At 37.5% G+C, this 24,041-nt stretch overlaps 1 protein-coding gene across 3 annotated transcripts in view; it reads left to right on the top strand.

Moving 5' to 3' along the window:
* Slc9a6 (solute carrier family 9 member A6) overlaps positions 1–24,041 on the top strand; it is a 50,908-nt gene that overhangs the window by 1,286 nt on the left and 25,581 nt on the right. For all 3 annotated transcript variants that reach the window (XM_021242514.2, XM_004862341.3, XM_087202137.1), the window contains 8 exons: positions 5,571–5,770; positions 7,421–7,498; positions 7,787–7,863; positions 8,250–8,362; positions 11,156–11,261; positions 19,779–19,920; positions 21,828–21,933; positions 22,225–22,313. In XM_021242514.2, the coding sequence (XP_021098173.1) occupies positions 5,571–5,770; positions 7,421–7,498; positions 7,787–7,863; positions 8,250–8,362; positions 11,156–11,261; positions 19,779–19,920; positions 21,828–21,933; positions 22,225–22,313 (911 nt within the window). The remainder of the gene's footprint in view (positions 1–5,570; positions 5,771–7,420; positions 7,499–7,786; positions 7,864–8,249; positions 8,363–11,155; positions 11,262–19,778; positions 19,921–21,827; positions 21,934–22,224; positions 22,314–24,041) is intronic.

Raw genomic sequence — 24,041 nt, 5'->3', positions numbered from 1 at the left:
CGACTGAGTAAATGGCTTCAGTTCTTCTTGAGTCTCAGTGGGCTATTTCTTGAGGTTATTTATTGATTTGAATTCTTGGTGATGAGGCACAAAGGGTAAATCAAACCACGGGCTCAGAAGCATTTTGAGCCATGCTTGTTTGGGTCTCAAGAGGGAAAAATAGATACATACTGCTGACTGTCTTAAACTGTGAGAGTATGCCTGAAGAGACCACGGTGGAAAAAACAGTCCTGTCTATGAGTACATGTGTGAACATCATCTTCATTTAGAACAGTCTTAAACAGTGGAGCTTGTTGAGGTTTGACTCTGAGACTGGCAGAAGGTAGATGAAGCTTTGGCACAAAAAGAATTTTCTCCATGGAACTCCCCCACCCCACCCCCTTTCCAGTAAATCCAGGCTTCTAGAATGTGTGTGGATCTCAAGGGTACGGAGGAAAGGTTCAGTAGTTGTGTGCCTCAGAAAGATGCATGAGCTCAGGCTGATTTCTCATTTTTAAGGTAATAAAATTCTAAGCCTGTGTGTAAAATCTCCTTGCTCACTATGATTCCTAGTTTTTAGACATACTAATGGTTCTTTTATGTCATAATTTTTGTATTTCATTTGCGGGCCTCTTAAGGCAGATTGGCCAGATATAGTATTCAGTTTTTATATATTTTCTCTGTGTGACAGTGTGATTTATTCACTTTCCTCAACAAACATTTACTAATCGGTCTAGTAAGGATTAATGTAAGACTTTTGCCCTACAGATAAGTTCGTAAAGGGAAAAGTGGCATTTTACATTTGGTTAAATGCTAAAATAAGGAACTGATCACAGATATCTGTTTTCTATATGTGTGATACTTAAAGGTGCAAGGCTTTGACCAGAGGTCAGCAAAATTTTCAGCAAAGGGCCTGTGATAAAGATTATTGACTTTACAGGTCACGTAGATCTTCATATCTGGGTTGCATTTTATACTTTGTTGCTGTTATTTTCTTTTTGCAAACCTTTACAATGTAAAAGTCATTGTTCTAGGGGCGCACAAAAACAGATAGAGGACTATAGTTGCAAACCCCTGCCTTTGGGGTCAGACCTGGATCCCTGTCTCACTGTGCTGATACCCATGTATGATCTTAGGCAGGTCCCACCTCTTCTTACCCTCATCTATGTATTGGGGATAATGACTATAGGGTTACAGTGTGGAAGAAATGTTTTAGCCTGGTACTTGACCCTGAAGTAAATGCTCAAAAAATCATAACTGTGCTATTATTGTTATTATTATTGCAGTTAAAACTGCATTTCCTCAGGTTAGTCTCAATTCTTTTAATAACTTAGTGTTTATTACGAGACTAAGATAGTATTTTTAAAAAATCAAATAGAGACTTTGAATTACCCTGACATTATTTGCTCTTAGCCAGTATCATTAACTTTATCTAACTTTTGGGCTAAAATAGAAAAATAGGATTCCTCTTTTTCTTTTCTTTTTCTTGAGACAGCATTTCACTATGCAGTTCAGGATGGCCTTGAACTCACTATGTAGCTCAGGCTGGCCTCAACTCTCAGTGATCCTCCTGCCTCAGCCTCCCAAGTGCTGGGATCACAGCCGTGCACCACCACATCTGGCAAAAATAGGATTTCTGATTGCATTTCCTTAACTTACTAATTTAATAGGAAGGGATAGAAGAGCTTAGTGTTAGTGTTCTATGAAGGAAAAACAAGGATGACTCGTGGAGTGAAAAGTGTGAGAGTTACCCTGGGAGTCAGACTGAGACTGAGTTGGCAGTCTTCAGTCTGTGCTATTTTCTCACTATGTGCAGTGGGGGCTGTGGACTGAAAAGTAACTAAAGCCTCTAAAGTAACTCCCAAGCCCAGTTCGCGACTATATGGGACTGGGCCAAAGTATTCTCAATACCATGAAAATTGAAGTTTTCTGATCCTAATTACTGGCTTTCACTTTTTCTTAATGACTCCTCCACTGTCATAGGTATTGTCCTACTATATTAAGACCTTTATTTTTCAGTGTGACTTCTCACTGAAAAGAGAATGCCTACACCTCCATGATTCAACCTCCTGGTGATCTGATTCCTGTGGTGTTGGGTTAGCTACTTAACTCCTGGGAAAATGCTATTTAAAATGAGCCTTTCTTTTATCTTTTTGAGAAGCCAGGGTAATTTTTTAAAATCGCTAATGTCAGTTTCTAGACTGTAATATAGACTAATTGCTCCAATTACAAACACAATCTCAAAATACCCACATGGTTTGTTCATTGGTCTAGCTTTCTTGAGATGCTTAAAAGTGAGTCACTGTTAGTAAAAATTGTTGTTAGTTAATTAAATCCAAAAAGTGATCACTCACATTGTGGTGTTTACAGATAGTATAAAAAGCAAAAGATGGAAGAATATTTGCTTTGCCTTAAGCTTAGGGAATCCAGGATCCTAGGCTTAACCAATGTGATTCAGCAATAGGCATTTCTTACAGGTCTATGATGTATGGAATATGATGGGAAATTCAGGTATAGTCCCTGGCCACAAAGTGCTTACAATCTAGTGACTTAATGGATAGCTTATTGAGCTTTACAATGTGTTAGGCTTTGTGATAGACCTTTTACAAGTATTTCACTTAAACTTCATAAAAACTCTGTGAAATGGACACTATTACCTTTTCCATTTTTCAGATGAGGAAATTGGGGCTCAGAGAGGTTAAATGGCCTACCTGGAGTCATATAACTTGTGCTTAGCCAAGTCAGTATGGTTCAAAAGCTCTATTCTCTAAGCCCCTAACCCACATTGCCTCTCATTGACAAGATAAAACATAACTGTAAAGACAGTGTGGAATAGTATAATCATCACTGCATACTCGGAAACTGAGGTTCCATTAAGAGGTTATGTAGACTAGAACTCCATGGAGCCAGGACTTATCTGTCTGACTTCTAAACCTATGCTTTTTCTCCTGCGTTGTACTGTAAGCAGTTTCATGATATGAAATATGTAAGAAGATAATACTTAAACCTGTAAGGGTTTTGAAGGTGCATTGTGAGGGAAGGCTGTGAGGGAATGGAGACCAGTACTATACCGATTTTCCAGAGAACCCCCGGAGTAGGAGTTCATCTTGATGTGAGTGAGGAGATGGTTAGAAAAGTAGGGGCTTTGGAATTAGGAAATTTAGATTTCACTTCTGGCATCATCACTTGATGACAAGTAATTTTGGGTAAGTCATTTATCTCCAGTCTAAATATGAGGACACAATGACTGAGAAATTTATATATCTTTGTCAGAGGATTACAGCCAAATAAGTTCTTCTTTCCCTCCCTCCCTCCCTCCCTCTCTCTCTCTCTCTTTCTCTCTCTCTTTCTTTTTTTCTTCCTTCCCTCTTTTATTTCTCTTTTCTTTTCAGAAACAGGACGAGAATTGGTAAGAGGTTTATCTTTCCCTAGAGGGAGTTAAAGAGAAATGAGCTTCTATATTGAGATGGGTAGGCATGGAATGGAGACAGCCCGTGTCAGATGGCCTCCAGCTTCTCAGAAAAGTAGGGGCTGAGGACTTTGACAAGGAAGTTAAAGTTTGTGAATGTGCTCAGAGACAATGAGATGAATAAATGCACATCAAACTAACAGAGGTCAGCAAAAGCCTTGGCTTTCTTGAAATTGAATTAGCTTTTTTTTTTTTTGGTACCGGGGATTGAACTCAAGCCTCCCCATAGATCCCCTGTATGGCTTCATTTTGCTTTGGGAATGAACTACAAACTCCCCCTCCCAGTATACACAGTAGTTTGTTTTGATTTAGCGTCTACGGAACTTTCAAGCCCCCCCGCCCCCCGCCCCATCTTGTTACCTCATGAGTTAGCCCTAATGAACTATTTGTGATCCCTAAGTGGGCTGTGTTTATTCCTTCTTTCTTAACTGCATATATACTACCATTACCCTATCTGGAATATACCTTTTCTTCTATTGTGTTACCTGTTCTGGTGCTACCTCTGGAAAGACTTCCCTAATGCTCCACTACCTCAACCTGTGTAGGTGTCTCCTTTCAGTTTTTATAATACCTTGTATTACATTGTATTATGATTATTCAGTCAGTTTTTGCTAGTTGGAATGACCTCCTCAAAGGAGAGTCTTTGTTTTCATCTCTAAATCTAGAGGCACATTCACATTTTTTTTTAATGCTAGAGATTGAACCCAGGGTCTTTACGATGAGCTACGTTCCCTACCCTTTTTTAAAAATTTTGAGACAGAGTCTCACAAAGTTGCTAAGTTGCCCAGACTGGTCTCAAAATTATAATCCTACTGTCTCAGCCTCCCAGTATGTTGGGATTATAGGAATGTGCCATCATGCCTGGCTTCCATTTGCATTTTAAAAAGAATTGCTAATGGGTCGGATTGAGAGGCCACATGAGGGCAAACTGTAGCCAGTGGTGAGATATTGTGCATCTTGGCATTAAATAAATTTCTAGAGGGTTGGGTTCAGTTTGTGGTTAATATTCCATACAATGGAATATTATTTGGCCATAGAAATGAATGAAGTTCAAATGCATACTACAATATAGATAGGTCTTAAAAACATTGCATTAAGTGAAAGAAGCCAGAACCAAAAGTCCATTTACATGAAAAGTCCAAAATAGGTAAAGCCACAGAGAAAGAAAGTAGATTAATGTTTGTCAAGAGCTGGTGATTTGGGGAAGGGGGTATAGGGAGTATTCTATTTTTGGAGTGATGAAAGTGTTCTGGAAATGGTGATGATTGATGTACAACTTTGTGAATATGTTAAAGACCATTGACTTGTACCGTGTAAAAGGATAAACTTTATACAGTGGTGCCTCGATTCACAAACTTAATTAGTTCTGTGATTTTAGAAAAGATTGCCCATGTTTGTGTTTGTAAGAAAGATGGCTGCGATCGTTTTTGTCACCCAATGCAGAGTTTGCAAACAAAAGCAAAATTTTGTCAAAGGCTTCTGTTTGTGAACCAAATTGTTTGTAAACAAAAGCATTCATGAACTGAGGTACTGTGGTAGTGTGTGAGTTATATTTCAATAAGGCTGTTTAAAATTTAAATGTGACCTTTTAGTAGAAGAAGAATTTAATCAATCTACAAATAATATATTGACTTTCCAGCTTGTTAAATGTATATTATTTGGCCAGCTATGTGCTTTGGTAATAAACTTGGGAAGCATATGCAATTAAGTCTTGTAAATTGATGAATGGAGATTAAAAAACACATTTCTAACACGATTACACTGAGAGATTGAGACTCCTTAGAGCATATTCTGGGTACAGATGATTAGAAGGTATTTTCTCATTTTATTACTGTTCTCATCACTTATTTATATATTGATCTAGAAATATAATGATCTGTGCTATTACCATAGGGAATGTTTTTCCCTCCTGACCCATTGGATTAATGAAGATTGGGCTTTTGAATGTGTGAATCTAGTAGTACAGTACTTTTTAAAATGGTAACTGTATTTGGTCTAAAAATTGATTCTGAACCACAGAGGACTTGATAGAGATTTTTATTGTCGTTCCAGAGGTATGTATGGGGTACAAATACAGAGTGTCTGTCTGCAAGAAAAGCTTACTTTGTTGTTTTATTTCCAGGTCTTTTGGTGGGCCTTGTGCTTCGGTATGGCATTCATGTTCCAAGTGATGTAAATAATGTGACCCTGAGCTGTGAAGTGCAGTCAAGTCCAACTACCTTGTTGGTAAACGTTAGTGGAAAATTTTATGAGTATACGCTGAAAGGAGAGATTAGCTCACATGAACTGAATAATGTCCAAGATAATGAAATGCTTAGGAAGGTAAGTTTTTAGTTAAAGGGAATCTTTGTTTTCTTAAGTGTGTAACTAGCAGCAAAGTAATTTTGAAGAAAAAGAATGAATTTCTAATATTTAAAATGGTTTGTCTTTTAAAATGAAGTTAAACCTCAGTTAATAACTATAATAATGTAAGGAAATAGATATTTCTAGAAATTTTATTTTCCAGTTGAGGCTAAGTGCTATAACCCTTTATTTTTGTCTCAGTTTTTATTGTCTACAATTGTAATAAATAATGACCAGGGTTGAGTTAAGCACGATGTATAAGCATTTTTTTTATATAAGCATTTTTTACAATGCTTACCGCTTTGCAGTTTTAGAGCATTTCAGCTCATTGGGTTTATTTAACATTACCTAAAATATTCCATTAATATTTGCTTGAGTTCTTTCGTGCCTTGTGTTTTATTCAGAGCACAATGTAACCTTTCTTTGGTTACCTAGCATAACTTCAGGGGTCTTCCTGTGAACCTCAATTGTCGTACCATAAGGCATTACGTAGGCAGGTGGCTTGCAGTCGTACTGGACCTCAGACATTCCTGCCTCACTCAGTTTCTCTCAGGATGCTTCAGAGTGCCCCTTTGCCCATCTCTTTGTTTCCACCCACCCTTGGCCATTTGCCTCTACAGTACTTCTGCTACATTGGCAGGACTCGACTTTTATAGCTACTTGATTATATTTCTGATCGCCTTTAATGCTTTTTTAATTTCCTGTGAACTTAATTTACTTTGCAGTGAGTTCTCACCACCTGTGGAAAATTCTGGTTACTTAAAAGTTCTAGCAAACTAAGTTTCAGCATGTGTGTGTATTGCTTGTGGCTTTGTGTCCATATCAAATTTTATTGTAGCTTAAGTGAATAGGTTTTTAAATGAGTGGGCTCTAAGGACTAGAAGTCAGAGTTGTACAGAATGTTTTGATGTAATCTTATCTTGTATCGATTTAGAGATTTTATCTATATAACAAGTTATCTCTGATAGTTGCCAAGTTTCCTCTTGGCAGCAATCATGACATACCCCTAAGTTCTGTGTTACCAGTTTTGGATCCCTCTCTTCCCTCTTGTCTTTCCTGTCCGGTCCTGTCCTGTCCCAACCTGTCCTTTCCCCTCCTTTCCCCTCCCCTCTGCTCCTTCCTTCTCCCTCCAGTGCTAGTCATTGAACTCAAGACCTTCTTGCTGAGTCCCTATGTTGTCTGGGCTGGGTTTAAACTTCCAGTCTTCCTGCCTCAGCCTACCAGAGTGCTGGGATGACAGGCATGCACCACCCTGCCCAGCTTGGCTCTCTTTTGCTTAAAGCCAAAATGTGTTCATATTTTCTCCTATTTTAAAATAATATTTTAACGTAATTTTCACAGGAATGGCTTAATTAATTTAATACTTAACACTATCTCTGGGTCATGTGGTTGAGAAGTAGAACAAAAGCTGTCTTATATGAAATCTTTTACAGGAGGAAACACAAAATTTGTTATATGCCTACTGCAGAGAAGTATTAGACCCCTTTCTATGAAAGATTTTTAAGTTACCACAGTATTGTTTTTGCCATGGGCTACTTTAACATTTAATCTTTTTTTCTTTTTGATAATGTAATAATGTAGATGAGGTCTTCTAAGGAAATTAATCTAAAGAACTCTTTATTTTAACAGGTAACTTTTGATCCAGAAGTATTTTTCAACATATTACTTCCTCCTATCATATTTTATGCAGGTTATAGTCTGAAAAGGGTAAGTGCTTTTGCGTTTTATGTATTGTGAATAGCCTTAAACTTCCCATGGGTTTTTATATATTTGACACTCAAAAAACAATTCATTTCTTTCCAGGGTCTCCTTCCTTCTCTCCTAAATTCTTTTTAGATACTACAATTTTTGTGTGTATAAGGATGCTTTCTCTTACTGATTTCTTTTAGTAGTAAATAATGGGTTTCATATTGGCATAGCACACTAGAATAGAAAATTTTGTCAGACATTTGGTAAGCTATCACAGTGTGATTTTTTTTTTTTTCCCCCTGCCAGAGACATTTCTTCCGGAACCTTGGGTCTATCCTAGCATATGCTTTTCTTGGAACAGCAATTTCTTGTTTTGTTATTGGGTAAGCATTTGAAGCTTGAACTATTTTTTAGCCTTCAAATTATAATTCTAAAATGATACATTTTTGCTTGTATGGTTTTGTATTCCTGAATGTGTCTGTAGACTTTTGCAGTAAAGTGCAAAAGCATAGGTAATACATTGTTTGAATTATCCTTAAGACTAAGGTATTAACCATATTTAATTTCTATGAATTAAATTTGGGATTAATCACAGAGTACTATAGTAGATCCATTTTTGGGGGGTGTGGGGTATACTGAGGATGGAACCCAGGCTTAGTTATATACTGACACCCACAGCCCACCAGATCCATCTTCTTATTCTTACTTTATTCTAACTCCTTTATCAGTTGACATTTTTTTCTAAAGTAAGAATATGTTTATTGAACAGGTCGATAATGTATGGCTGTGTAACACTGATGAAAGTAACTGGGCAACTTGCAGGAGATTTTTACTTTACAGATTGCCTGCTATTTGGTGCCATCGTATCAGCGACAGACCCAGGTACGTTTTACAAAAGTACCTGAAATACTTTTCCAGTAAATGCACATATGAGTGTTTCTCTGAGGAATAGAATTCATGATTAGGAACTTCCCTACACTGTGCTTTCCTATCGTGGTGGCTAAAACAGTTACGATTCCTTTTGGTTTAAAATGTTCCCACTGGCTTGAATCACCCTTGGTACAGGTGGTACAGTTATGCACATCCCGCTGGTGGTTCAAGCCTCTGGCAGCGAGACATAGGAATTACAGCCCTGATGTGAACATGTTAAGCATACATTTTATGTTTTTCTTTTACTTCTTTATTACTATTACCTCTTACTGGTCCACAAGTTCATTCTGTCTATATGAGATCTATAAGATATTGTATTAAAAATTTAGAATGGTCTCCCTAGTGATTAGACAAAGGAGAAGATGAGCTAGGTTAGAGAATTTTTTAAATGAGTCTTAATTATACACTCCTTTTAAATTTGTAGAAAACCAGTTCCCTAAAAATCTTTTGTTTATATTCAGCTATTTGCATGTAATAGTAAGAAAAGAAGTTTTGTTTTGTTTTGTTTTTGGTACCGGGGGTCGAACTCAGGACCTCACACTCACTACATCCCTGGCCCAGAAGAGAAATTTTTGAATGATTGTTATAAGGCAACTCTGTTTATACAAGGATGATTTTACGTTATTGGTGGTCTTTAGTACACATTAAATGATTATTTTTTATAAATAGGCATTATGGTTATGAAATTTTTTTGGTAGTAGCACAGATTGCTCCTGAGTAATTTTAGCGTCAAGTCTCTGTAAATTGTGTTATAGAATGAATTTAATTGTGTTTAATAAGGTTTTAGTTTTTCTGATGTAGTATTGGTAAGCTTAATAGCTGCATTTAAATGAGGAATTTGGAGAAAAATATAGGATGAAGAGTTCAGAACCACAACACAGACCAATGGTTTTTGTTTTGATTTGTATTTGTTTGTTTGTGCTGAGGGTCAAATCCAGGGCCTTTCATATCTAGGCAAATACTGACCTACACCCCCCACCCCCAGACCTAAGTTTCTAAAGTAAAGATAATTTTTTTTTTTTAGTATGACTTAGGACTTTGGTGGAGGTTTGTTCTGTTTTACCTTTTGACCTTGTAAGTTAATCATCTTCTTTAATTGTCATTCAGAGTTAAAAGTAGGATTTTAAGATTATCTCTGAATTCCCGTGTTAACACTGATAACACATGGCATTATGGGAAGGGGAAAATATGTTCCAGACTGTGTCAGAGATGATTTGAAAAGATTACTCAGAGAGCCATTAGTGTAGTTTAGCATTTTTAGGAATAGAAATCAAATTGCTTCCTTAAAGACCACAAAGGCTTTCCCATTACTGCTTATAGCTGCCCCCATTATCAGTATGAAGGTAGGAGGGGAGGTTTTATAAGCAGCCAGTGGTCTCTGGTTTTTGTGTCCTCTCAAAAGAGGCAAGCTCCTCAATTTCTCAGTGTGTGAGAAATCTGAGTCCAATCAATTAGACTGTCTGCCTTACTTTAACCTTGTAGTTTTGTTGTAGTAGGAGTATTGTCTGAACGGCGCAAGCAAAAACCTTTTTCTTATATCAACTTGGAGAGTACAGTTTTTCTAAATTATATAGGTACTTGCTCTAATTCTATTATTTTGCAGCAGTTAACTTTTTAGGAGTGTGAGCTATAGGTTTTCTTTTCAGAATTCTGCAGCATTGCTTCAGTTTTCCTCTTTCTCTTGGTAAGCTTTAGTATCAGTATATTCCAGCTGCAGTGCTTTGCAGTAGAAATTATATCTTTTAAAATGCAAATTTCCTGTTTTCATGGTTGGCATTTGAAAAGGCTCTCCCATCTCTTGTTTATATTAATCTTTCATGTCTGCTTGGTTTTATTTAGTGGGTGAGCTGTATGTGACTCAGCAATTAAAGTTGTAATGCAACTTCTCAATCTTATCTGATTTTTTAAAAATTCCAATATAAGTGCCTCTGTAAAAGAGGGGTTTGTTTTTGTGGTTCTTTTTCCTTCTCAAGCTGTAATATCCTGGTAGTTAAATTCTTCAGTTAAATGTGGCAGCTGTAATTCTGTTCATAATTTTTACTCTAACCCCAAAACTAAAGTTATATTTTCATTTCCTACTGTCTTTGCTAAACCAGTGTGTTTGCAAGTCAAATACAAGTGAGTTGTAAGGCTCTCAGGAAAAGGAGTTTGAAGTAGAAGATACTTTTTCTTTCCTTCTTTCTTTCTCTTTCTTTCTTTCTTTCTTTCTTTCTTTCTTTCTTTCTTTCTTTCTTTCTTTCTTTCTTTCTTTCTTTCTTTCTTTCTTTCTTTCTTTCTTTCTTTCTTTCTTTCTTTCTTTCTTTCTTTCTTTTTTTGAGATAGGCTGGTTTGTAGTCCAGGCTGGCCTTGAACTCACTGTGTAGCCCAGGTATGCACCACTACACCTGGCTGAAGTAGAGGATGCTTTTCATACTGTTCTTCATTAACGATTAAGGATTAGTAAGAAATTCTAAATGTATTCTTTATGGAAAAAAATGTAGAAAACCAGTTCATTAAAGTTTGCATGAAGAATCTATGCCAGCTTAGTCCTCCAACCTTATTTTCAACTGTTTTTAAGAGAAAGGAGATATTGCATGTATGTAATTAGGGGGAAATATTGACATAAAATCACTGAATCTTTCATATGATGAAAGAATGTTAAAGAGGTAGTAATGAATTTCTAAATAACTCTTACAACCAGTTTTTGTGGGGAATATGTTATATTTGTAATGTCTAACTATTCCACTGACTCTCTCTACTTGCTAGTGACTGTTCTTGCCATATTCCATGAGCTTCAAGTTGACGTTGAACTCTACGCACTTCTTTTTGGGGAAAGTGTCCTCAATGATGCTGTTGCCATAGTGCTGTCCTCGTAAGTGTTTTCTTACTCTGAATGGTCCAAGTAAGGGTACTAGGAACTGAAAGTTACTTATTGAATAAAATGCATTATGAATAGAAATATTTGGAAGGCTAAAGCTTATTTTCTTCTTGCAGAAATATATACTTTACTGGAAAATTCAGGGAAGGAAAACTAATAAGTATCGCATCTCCTAAAAATAATTTCTCTAAACATTCTAGGACATTTTCTTTTACTCTTTTTTATTGTGTGTGATATTTCTACATAATAGTGATTGTATTGGCTATATAATTGCATAATCTCTTAACATTATAACATGACCACTTTATTAATTTTTGAGCAGATAATATATTCATCTGGTTCCAAAATTAAGAGTATATAATGAACATTTATGCATAAGAATTACTTTCTTTCTCTTGTTCTCATCTATCCAGCTCCTTAGAGCTAACTATTTTTATTAGTTTCTTATGTATCTTAGTCTTTATTAAAGATGCAAGTAGAAATACGAATAAATACACTTATTTGCCTTTCATTGTTTTTTTGTGTGGTGTTGGAGATTAAACTCAGGGCCTCACACACGCTAGGCAAGTGTTGTACTACAAAACTACATCCCTAGTCCCTCATTTCTTACTTTGAAAATACAATACAATATATACTATATATATGGATACACACAATATATGTATATATACTATATATGTATGAGAGCATAAATATATTCTGGTGATATTTTGACATCAAAAGTGTGTAGTATTCTGTACTAAATACTATGTAATATCCTGTGTGTAAACTGTTCAGTCTGTTATACTGGACACTTGAAGGGGTTTCAGTCCCTTCTACCCCAAATAATGCTATGGTGATTAACTTTCAACTTTCTTAATTTTGTAATGCATAAGTACGTGGTATGCTAAATTCTCAGAAGTAATATTGGTGGTTGGTTTAATGTAAACACATATGTAATTGTTTTAAATCTTACTAAATTTTCTGGGATTGTACCACTTTGCACTTTAACCACTGAATTATGGAAAAGTCTGTTAATTCACAGCTTCACCAACAGAATATTTGTCAAATTTTTTTTTCCACCTTGATACTTTATGTTTAGAAGTGTTAAATAATATATCTTTATTGAAGACAGTTACTATTATCTTTTATCTAAATATAGAAATTACACGTTATTACAAGGTGTTTTCAGGTAGAAGTATGGGTCTGAACTGCTTAGGAACTGAATTCTGCCTACCCAGTCTTTTTTTTTTTTTTTTTTTGGTACAGGGGATCGAACTCGGGTCCTTGCGCTTGCCTAGCAGGCGGCAAAAACCACTGAGCTAAATCCCCGGCCCATGCCTACCCACTCTTACTAAGCAAATATCTAACCCTATAGACAATTGACTTTACTTCATACCAGAACTTTCTATAAAAGAGAAGTAAGAGGGCCGGGGATTTAGCTCAGGGTTCTGCTGCTTGCCTTGCAAGCACAAGTACCCAAGTTCAATCCTTGGTACCAAAAAAAAAAAAAAAAAGAGCCCTTCTCATTTTCACTTTATTTTATTACTCTCCTTATTCCACTTTGCTACCCAAAATAGAATAGTAAATCACTGACCTGATTACATAGCCTGATTGTCCCTGTGGCCTTACTGCAAAGTGGGAAGTTATCCTTTCTGAGATACAACACGAATCCCTTAGATGTTGCGTGTCATAATATAAAAAAGCCAAATCCACTTTTGTGAAAGCCGTTACATAAATGTTACCTCTTCTGTCCCGTATTCATTGCCAGAACTTTTTTGCAGCTATCTATAACTAACCTAATATTGACAGTGAACACAGGTACCTTCAATGAAGATAGGTACACAAGAAAAGTTGTATATTATATGAAGGAAGGAAGGAATGAATGCTGTATTTGTAATTTATGTGTCAGAATAAATAAAGTTACAAAGATTATTGGAGCTTACAGTCCATAGGTACAGTGAGATCACCAGCACTAGTAAGTAAAAAGAGTACAGTACAGGCAGTTCCTTTTAGAATCAGTTGTCCATTGTAGGCAATTTACTGTTTAATCATTTACTAATTAGAAAACTCTGTTTTCTTCTGTTTCTATCTTAAACTGATGTGCACTGTGCCTTAGTATTTCCATGGATAAAAGTAACCTACTTCTTGCACTTTAGGAGCTTGATTAGTGTTAAAGAAAGAAAAAAAAAACCTCACTGAAAGATTTTGAGCTTGGTGATATACATATCAGTGTTGAAGAATAAATGCATTAAGAAGAGAAAGCCTTTCACAAAGCACTTCTCTCAAAGGGCCAGCCTTGTCATATTACTACAGCCTTTCTGAAACGGGGTTTTGTGAGAGAATTTTTGCTTACAGAAAGCAACTTGAGTGATTCATTCCTTAATTCTCCTAGGAATGATACATAGCTAGTACCACTTTGGCTTGGTAGGAGGTAAGTTACCTCATTACATGCTATGTTGGAACCTTTGTGGAGAAGGACCATATCTAGAGAGTATCATTAGCAGGGCAATTGTTAGATATGTAAGTGTCTTAATGGAGTTGACCAAATGAGTCCCTGCCCACTAGCTGAAAGGAAACCTGTTGTGTTGCCAGCTGTAGGAGTTACTAGTAGTGCTCAGAAGTATACAGATCATCATCTTTCATTTGCTTTTGATATATTTTCAAGTATGTTAGATATAGTCTACCTTGTGTTGCATTCTCTTAGTTTGATTGTCTTCTGTGTATATTATGTATGAGTCTTGAATCAAAAGTGAGGATACCCCTTTCCAAAGGAATTCTGTTTGGCGATCAAAGGTTAAAACAGCTCTTGTTGAAATTTGTGTTGGAGGTTGGTTTTGGTATTTGTTCTTTTTTAAAAATTAGTATATGTTGGTGATACATAATAAATCTGTGTCTCATTTATTTCACTTAGCATTATGGTCTCAAGGTGCACCCATTTTCCTCCAAATGACTCAGATTTATCCTTTATGGCTAAGTAATACTCCATTGTGTATATATGCCATATTTTCTTTATCCATTCATCTGTTGATGGCCATATAGGCTACTTCCAAGATTTAGCTATTATGAATTGTGCTCTATAAACATGGAGATGGTTTTAATTTCTCTGTTTCTGTTTTCTGAACCCTTGTTTTGTTTTTTTGAGACAGGGTCTCACTATGTAGTTCAGGCTGGTTTTGAACTATGTAGCCCAGCCCTGCCTCAAACTCAAGTGATCCTCCTGCCTTGACCTCCCAAGTGCTGGGATTACAGGCGTGTGCCACCACACTGGGCTTTTTTGAACCTATTAGACAAGAAGTCATTTAAAAAATATTACTGGGGCCAGGGATTTAGCTCAGTGGTTCCACCGCCTGCCTTGCAAGCACAAGGTCCCAAGTTCGATTCCTGGTACCAAAAAAAAAATGTTTCTGCTTTTAATCTGGTTCCCTCATATATTGCTGTGTGAGCTAGATCTATATATGCTGAACACAGTATGGTATATCTAGCTAGTTAAAGGTGCAAAATATTCCACTAAATAGATATACCATAATTAGCCTGGAAATCTAAATTCACACTATTTTAAAATATGTTTTGTGCAGTCATTAACATTTTATAAAAGCAAAGTACAGAGAGTAAACAAGCATGACTATTTAACTCTACTAGTTACTGGAAGTATATACTTAAAAATAAGTGGTCATTTTTACTTGTTCACTTAATAAGACAAAATTGTTAATGATAAGAGTTATTACTGGTAGTGGCATAGTGCACTCATTCTTATTAGGGTAGTTCCACCACCCCTACCCCCAACTTTGGGGATATTTGACAGTGTCTACTGACATTTTGGTTCTTTTGAGTGGGCGTGGTTTGCTACTGACATCTCGTTTGTAATGCATAGTACAATACTCCTCCCGGACAAATAGCTACCTGGCCCCAAATATCAGTAATGCCAGAGTTGAGAAACTTTGGTATAGTGAAACTAGACCACTCATTGTTGTTAACATTGAAATTAGTATCCTCTTATAATTCATGACAATAAAATTAATACATGTTTGTGACAAGAATTCAAAGTATTTCACTTAGAAAGTAGAACATTCTTAAAATTTCAGCTCAGAAGTAACCACTGGTAGAGATTTCTTCTGGACTTTTTTTTATTAGGATATTAATGTACATATAAACACACTGATTTTTAAACAGAAAAGGTATAGTAGTACACATACTTTTCTATAAGTTGCTGTTTTCACTTGGTCATTGTACTATATTAATGCCCCTACTATCCTACTATATGGATACACTACAAATTTACCTCACCAACCCCTTACCTACTAATATTTGGTGTTTTTCCATTTTATTTGTTTTGTGGTGCTTGAAATGGAACCCAAGGCCTTGCGCATGCTAGGCAAGCACTCTACCATTGAGCTACACCCAAGCTGAATATTTAGCATTTCTAGTACCACATTATAATAACTAGCACTGCAGTGAGCATATTTATGTGTAAATATCTTTTTTCTTGAGAGAGTTTCTGTAAGATAATTTTGTTTTTGTCATTGTTTTCTAGAGTACTTCTGGGAAGGTTGAGATGCTAGGGATAAAACCTAGGGCCTTGTGCATCCTAGGCAAGCATTCTACCATGTAGAATACTTTTTAAAAGAGAATTTCTAGGTAAATTGGTAATGATCATTTTAAGAATTGAGAGCTATCATACTTCCCTCCAGAAATTTAACAGAGACCCTTTTTTGATACTGGGGATCGAACTCAGGACCTTGTGCTTGCAGGGAAGCGTGGTGCCACTGAGCTAAATCTTCAGCTAATAGAGACCTTTTTGAAAGTAGTTGAGTAACATATAAAAAGAGCTGCAGGTTTTGTAATACTCTGTATTTCTAGGACTGTAGTCCCAAGGAAATAGTTGAAAATATGTAAAAACCAAAAATTTGTTCTTAAACAGTATAAGCAACTTTAAATGTCTGAGAATGACCAGATAGTTAAATAAATCATGCTGTAACCATTTGGACCCTTTTGAAATCAAAACTGTGGTTATGGTCGAAAAAGCAGGAATCATAACTGTATATTCACTGTGATTATAATGAAATATGAAATGGTATTCATGTAACAAAAAGAGGGGAAAGCAATGTGGAAGGAAAACAAGATAGAGTAGTAGAATAACAGGGTGGGTTTTTTTCCTCTAAACTGTACATTGTATTACTTTCAGGATTTTAAAAATATTCATGAAAATGATTTCTCAAGATCAGATGTTGACTGATGTGGAAAGGATGAGCTCTAATTTCAGGCCACATGCCAGCATTTCTTCTGCAACAGAAGAAAACAAACCTCTTATCAGTTCTCAACTCATCATATTTTCCATGTGCTCTTATACATTTTAGTGATTAAGTAGTAAAATAATGATTAGTGTGAATTTTGAATTTACTTGAACTAATCCAGGGAAAGCAACTTCTGGAGACATGACAGATATTTTATTCCAGCCAGCATTTTGGAATATCCTGCCAGGGAGAAAGATTGTTGTGACAGTATCCTTTCTTTTTCTCTAGGCAGCTTATGTATTTATTTTTATTTTTAATTATTTTTTTTGGTACCGGGGATCGAACTCAGGACCCTGCACTTGCGAGGCAGGCACCGGAGCCAATGAGCTAAATCGCCCTGGCCCTAGCTTATGTATTTAAATGTTATAAAGTGTTCGAATCTCTTTTATAATGGGGTGACCTTTTATGTGTAGGTAAAGCAACATGATATTAAAGGCCATGTCATATTTATCAAAGTAATACCAAATCTGCTGGGACCAAAATGATCTCTGGTTACTTTAGCTATTTTTTTTTTTTTTTTTTTGCTACCCTGGATCGAACTTGGACCTCCTGCTTGTGAGGCAGGCACCAGAAGCACTGAGCTAAATTCCCAGCCCTGGTTACTTTAAACATTTAAAGATAAATGTTTAAAAGTTTCCTTTCAAATTGAGTTTCAGATATTTCTAGGTGTTTTTGCCGGAAATTCATGTTAGCCCTGTACTATACTTCAGTGAAATAGATACAAACTAGAAAATTTTGGTTTGGTCTTAGATTTTTTAAAAATTTAAGTGAAATTTGGGAAGTTTGAAAAGCACTTGCACATTATACAACGAACACATTTGTAAGCCTTGAACCAGGAAAAACAAAAAAAAAACCTATGCAGTAGCCACAGGGAGAATTCATTATATTCTTAGGAATGTATTTTTCCTTCCTCTTTTCTTTGACATGACTTATATGATTTTTTGTTTGTTTTGTTTTGTTTTCGGTACCGGGGATCGAACTCTGTCTGGGACCTTACACTTGTGAGGCAGGCGCCGGAACCACTGAGCTAAATCCCTGGCCCTATACGATGTTTTTGAGTCTATACTTTTTCTTTTCTTTGGTACCAGGGATTGAACCTCGGGACCCTGCACTTGTGCGGCAGGCAGCAGAACTACTGAGCTAAATCCCCGGCCCCTGAGTCTGTACTTTTTATAATGCCAGTACCCCAATAAACTGAGATGAGAACTATTTAGTAACAGTAAGCACTGTTGCCAGAGACCTGGTCAAGAGCAATTTTCACAGCCATTTCTGTTTCCTGGGTTGGCTGGTATAAAAGAAGCTTTTTCAGACCGGGTTTAGACTGTGAAAGTTCCAAGATGGAGCACGTCCCCTTTAATTGAGTATCTTGGCCTGGTACAGAGTAACTTTCATTCAGAAGTTTGGGGTGGAGAATCCAGCCTAGGTATGCTCAAAATACTGTTGAGTGGATTATAATTCCTTGGAAGGTCTTTATTTATTTATTTATTTTTTTTGGTACTGGGGATCGAACTCAGGACCTTGCACTTGCGAGGCAGGTGGTTGCACCACTGAGCTAAATCCCCAACCCATCTTTGGAAGGTCTTTCAAGCCCTTTTCCCCATAAAAGTCCAAGTTAGTGAGTGAATGGATATCAGGCATTTGGCCCATTCTGGTATTCTAAACGTTGGAAATGTCCTTTAGTCACCTTTTTCCCCCCATAGGAAATCCAAAATGTGACTGAGAATTGAACAATATTTTATTTTAATTTGTTTTTTTGAGGCAGGGTCTCCCTTTGTAGTTCAGGCTGGCCCCTGAACTCATTGTGTAGCCCAGGCTGGCCTTGAACTCTCTGCAATCTTCCTGCCTCAGCCTCCTAAGTGCTGGAATTACAAGTGTGCGCCACCATGCCCAGCTCTTTGAACAATATTTTTATGCCTCTGCTGGATTTTGCATTAGTTTGTTCCCATTAGTATAGTTGGGCTTTTGGACACTCAGTAACTCTTCAACATAGTCATAATAGAATAATACTGCACAGAATTGAGAATGGAGGAGCAGCCTCAGTACAACTTTTATACAGAGGCCTTTCCATGTTCTATCTCCTGAAATTGTCACTTAAGGAAAAACTGAGTCTTCTTGCTAGCTAGATATTCTGCGTGGTTTATTTATTTATTTATTTATTTTGGTACCTGGGAACGAATTCCGGTCTTTGCGCCTGCAAGGCAGGTGGTGGAACCACTGAGCTAGATCCTCAGCCCTGATTTTTTTTATAACCTTTTGTGTTTATTTTGGCAATTCAAATCATAGATTTGGGTTTTGTTTTTCTTCCTCTTGATTTCATCTATCAAGTTCTATGCTAGGTAATGTTTTTATTTTTTTATTTTTTTTCTTAAATTCTTTTATTGGTACATTGTAGGTATACAGCACAATTACATTTCTCATTGGGAACTTGTACCTTTACATGATGCATCTTGGTTCTTATTTTTTCCCCATTCCTAGCCCTCCCTTCACCCCCTCCACCCTTCCCTATTTACAAAGACTTTATTTCCATTTTTTCCATTTCTCATCATTTTTCCTTTCCCTTCTTTCCTTTCCCCTGCCCCTCCCACTATCCCTACCCCTTTGGACCTTTTCTTCCTATTTTGCATTATCGATGATTCATTCTAATCATTGGCACATTTTAGGTATACAATATAATGACATTCATCATTGGAAATTTGCACCTTTACATAATCTCTCTTGGTTCTTATTTTTCACCCTTGCCCAGCCCTTCCTTCAACCCCTCCATTCCTCCCTATTTACAAAGATTTTGTTCCTATTTTTCCATTCTCTCATATTAATCCCATTCCCTTCTATCCTTTCCCCTACCCCTCCCACTTCCTTCCCCTTTGCCCCCTTTCTTCCTATTTCATATTACCTGTTATACATTTTAGTCCTTATTTACACTTTCAGTTTCTCACACCAGAGAGACTATTTGATATTTATACATGTGTGTCCTATTTATTTCACTTAAGAGTATCGCCTCACTGAATCATACCACAGTGATATTATGTGCACCCATGTTCATAGCAGCACAGTTTGTGATAGCTAAAACTTGGAAACAGCCCAAATGTCCATCAACTGGAGACTGGATAAAGAAAATGTGGTTTTTTAATAAAATGGAGTACTACTCAGCCATAAAAAATGAGAAATTCGAGACATTTATAGGTAATGTTTTTAAAGTAAAAGTGCTTCTAGAAGTAAGAATACTCTCTTTTTGTAGCTCAATAGTAGCATATCAGCCAGCTGGAGACAACAGTCACACCTTTGATGTCACAGCCATGTTCAAGTCTATTGGGATCTTCCTTGGGATCTTCAGTGGCTCTTTTGCGATGGGTGCTGCTACTGGAGTGGTGACGGCTTTGATATCCTTTTTTTATATTTCACCAAATGAAGTAGTTAAATGTTGTAATTCATTGTCCCTCCTATTTTTCTTATAATTATTAACCTCAGAACGAAGTACTTAGTCGGAAAACATGAAGCAGTACATTTTCATTGTTTTGCCCTAAAACTCACTGCAAGAATCTAATTAGACACAGGATCCCCTTGAGGATGAATTGTAAGGTCGTAGATTAAATTGATGTAAAGGTAGATAGATTCCAAAGAGCCTCTGAGAGATCTGTGCTGGTCAGCTTGGTAGTCTTCTGCTCTGTGTTTGGGAAGACAAACAGGAAATGTATGACCACGATGGCACATGAACAGAATATAGTTCCCGGATGGGGATATATAGGAATTGACCCTGGCCCTCCTAAAGTTTAGCTTTTGTGCTGTAGAACACTGGGCTGGGAGCCCAGAGGACCTGGGTTGTAACCCTGATACTGCCACCAGTTAGCTGTGAGAATTACTGGGCAAGCCATTCTTATATTCATTAAAAAGTCATTTCCTAATTGCTTATATGTGCCAGATGTTATGCTCTGGATATCAAAGATAAACAAGACAAATGGCTCCTACCTCCTCAGAGCTTCCGGCATTGTGGCAGACACAAACAAGGTTGATGCTTTGACACTTCACCTCTGCATCTCAGTGTCGGAAGGTGGGGCAGGGAGAGTAGGAAAGTTGAGTGGTACAGTATTATCACTAAAGCATTTCCAGCTATAAATCTTCTAAAGCAAATACATGATTCTTTTTCAAAGATTGACCTCTCAGTTTGATATATTTTAGCTTTGCTGGAAGGGACTACTGTCATGGCTTTTTGTAGGTGGACTGAGACATATGTATGTGCAATAAAAGAGTTCTAAAGAAGGAGCCATACAGATAGCATCTCTTTCCTGCTGCAGACTTTGAAGTCAGGAAGTATATCTTGCATGTCATTTTGTTGTAGTAGGTAGTTTCTGGAGTGGCTCTAGATTCTAGCCTGCAATTTGTCACAGCTGGTCACATGTCCTTTCATTGTCAGTGAACACATACTTTTTGGACTCATCTAAGTGAGCGAAGTGCCTCAGTTTTTTCATCATGGAATGAATGCTCTACATCAGAGATGTGTTAGAGAATCAAATAAATGGGAAATCTCATGGAATTGTGTGTTTTTATTAATATAAATTGCTATAATTATGGAACATGTCTTGCTTTTGGCGACAGAGTTAGAGTGGCAGATTGTGTATCCAATCTTGTTCTCGTCTCTACCTGTCCTTTTTGGGGGAGCAGCATTAAAGATTAAACCCAGGGTCTTTGTACTGAGCTGCATCCCCAGCCCTTATTTTGAGACAGGGACCAGCTAAGCTAAGTTGCCCGAGCTGTACTTGAACTTGTAAATTTTTTGTTTGTATGGTTTTTGGTTTTTTGAAACGGTCTAACTATATATTCCAGGTTAGCTTTAAACTTACTGTGTAGCCCAGGCTGGCCTCAAACTCATGGTGATCCTCCTGCTTCAGCCTCCTGAGTGCTGGGGTTACAGGCATGTACTACCATGCCTGGCATGGGTTTGAACTTGGGATCCCCCTGCCTCAGCCTCCCACAGTGCTGGGATTACAAGGGTGTGTGGCAGTGCCTGGCTCTGTTCTTTACTGTGTGGTTTCCAGCAAGGTATGTGACGCCTATAAAGCAGCAGGAGCAGCTAAGCTGTGAGGCTTCATTGATGGGAAGACAGCTTATTCCTCAGGAAGATGGTCACTCTAAGGGTTTCTTGACACTGGTGTTTCCCATTTTGTAATTTCTGTGGTAAGAGAGGCTAGAGAGCCCTTGTCTTGTTTTCTTGGTTGCCTTGCTTTGACTATTATTTTTCTAGTCACACTTCCATATTCCAAGATCTCGTTACCAAGCTTAACAGTCTCACGTGACAAAATTCACCAAATTGCGGGAGTTCCAGTTGCTGGAGACCGGCTTGTTTTTCCTGATGTCCTGGAGCACCTTCCTTTTGGCTGAAGCATGGGGCTTCACAGGTGGGTTACTTTCTCCTTTGGATTGTAAACCCTTACAGGGAATCACTCCATGAGCCACTTCTACAAGTGGAGTAGCTCCTTTAGTATTTGAACCAACTTGTTATGGTTGGGATTTAGGCTGTCATTTTAGAATGTAAAAAAAAAAATTTAATTGGAAGCAGTTCCTCAACAAAATTAAAGTAAATGAAAGTGTCGGTTCTCTGTACACAATCTACTTCTGTAAAATAAGAACCTCGGCATGAAAGATGGGAACCCCCCGTGATGTGAATTTGGAATTTGTTGTTTTTGTAGGTGTGGTTGCAGTTTTGTTTTGTGGCATCACACAAGCACATTATACATACAACAATTTATCCACAGAGTCTCAGCATAGGACAAAACAGGTAAGACAAATTTTATAGTTTTTGAATAAAATTTTCCTTCTCTCAGGAAAACAGAAGCTTTTGTTAACTTAAAGAATAATCCTTAATCAAGGTTCTGTCTAGTCTTCCTTTGACTCTAGAAATGGACAAGACTGGCAAGTGAGAGGGTGAAGGCTTGTGGATGGAGATAGGTTAGCAGCACAGCTAGGGATTATTGTTCTTGTGCCTCCAGTAACCACTCTGTTAGCTTCCTCGTCTGTTGCTGTTTCCTAATCTAGTGGCTTTTAAGAGGAGTCTTTGGAAGCTCACTTTAGCTTGACTAGAGCTGCTGCCATGTGAAGCGGAGAAGATTAACTCCTAATCTGGCTAGATCTGCTGGGCCATCCAGAGAGCATTAACTTCCTTCAGTCTTCACTCAGGCCCTGCAGAGCTGCTCTTTCCAGGGGACTGTGTCAGTGGTCGGGTACTGAATGATCACTTGTGCAGGGTACTTGAAAAGAATTACGAGGGAAATAAGCATAGAGTTTTCTGGCTTAGGAGTTACATAGGACAAGTACATGAACAAAGTGTACAATCTGGAGTAGAAATAATTGCATGCTTGATGATGGATTATGGTGAGAACTAGGAGCATTCAGTTTTGCCAGGTGGTCAGAAATAGTAAGATGAGTGTGGAAAGGCCAAATTGTAAAACAGGCTCAGTGGTTCCTTTTCTCTTTGTCCAGAGCTGCAGATTTAGTTTATGACCTATGCTTTCCTCAACCCTTCAAAAGAAATTAGACTCCCTTCCTAAGCATAGATATCAGGGTCGCAAATCCTTTTTGCAAATCAATTCAGCATACTAAGTATAAAGAAGAAAACCAGCTGGGGTTCAGCCTTCTTCTAGGTAGCAGGATGGGACACACACAACCCACAGGATAAGAGTTTCCAGTCTTGGCACTGATATATGAAAGCTTGTATACGTAAAACAAATACTGTGACTAATAGGAATCCTAGCTTGTGTGCTTTGGATTCCATATCATATAAGACACTAGACAGTATAGGGGGAACAGCTTGAGTCTTGAGAACCTGGATTGCTGTTATAGAGGAAGTGTTGTGCGTACAAAGTTGGGAAGGACTTGGGGAGGCTTAGAGGAAGCAGAATAAAGGCAGGAATAACAAGACAGTGAAGTATATAACAGAGGTTGACAAATTATGGCTCTCAGGCCACATTTGGCCACTGCTGGGTTATGAGCTAAGAATGGTTTCTTACATTTTCAGATGACTGGGAAAAAATTAGGGGAAGAATTTTTGTGACCTATGAAAGTTAAATGGAATTCAAACTTGTGTCCATTAATAAGGTTTCACTGGCACACAGCCACACTCATTTTTAAATGTATGGCCTATAGCTGCTTTTGTACTACACTGGCAGAGTTGAGTAGTGTGACCGAGACCCTGTGACCTGTAAGGCCTCAAATATTTGTTCTCTGGCCCTTCACGGGAAAAGTATGCCAACCCATGTGTTGTGGATTAAGCCAGTACTGGAGAGGGACTGTATTATCTCAGATCCTGGCTCTACTACTTGCTGGATGTGTGGCCATCAGTTTTGCTATGTTTAAAATAAGAGAATGTCGTGCTCGCTTCGGCAGCACGTATACTAAAATTGGAACAATACAGAGAAGATTAAAATAAGAGAATGCCAGGCACAGTGGCGGACACCTTTAGTCCCATCTACATTGGAGGCTGAGGTAGAGGATTGCTTGAACCGAGGAG

Source organism: Heterocephalus glaber, unplaced genomic scaffold (genome assembly GCF_053883595.1).
Source record: "Heterocephalus glaber isolate CG9 unplaced genomic scaffold, H.glaber_assembly_v1.0 deba00001764, whole genome shotgun sequence".
In the NCBI taxonomy this organism is placed as follows: Eukaryota; Metazoa; Chordata; class Mammalia; order Rodentia; family Bathyergidae; genus Heterocephalus; species Heterocephalus glaber.
Note: the sequence above shows the minus strand (reverse complement) of the source record. Positions and strands in the feature narration are given on the sequence as shown.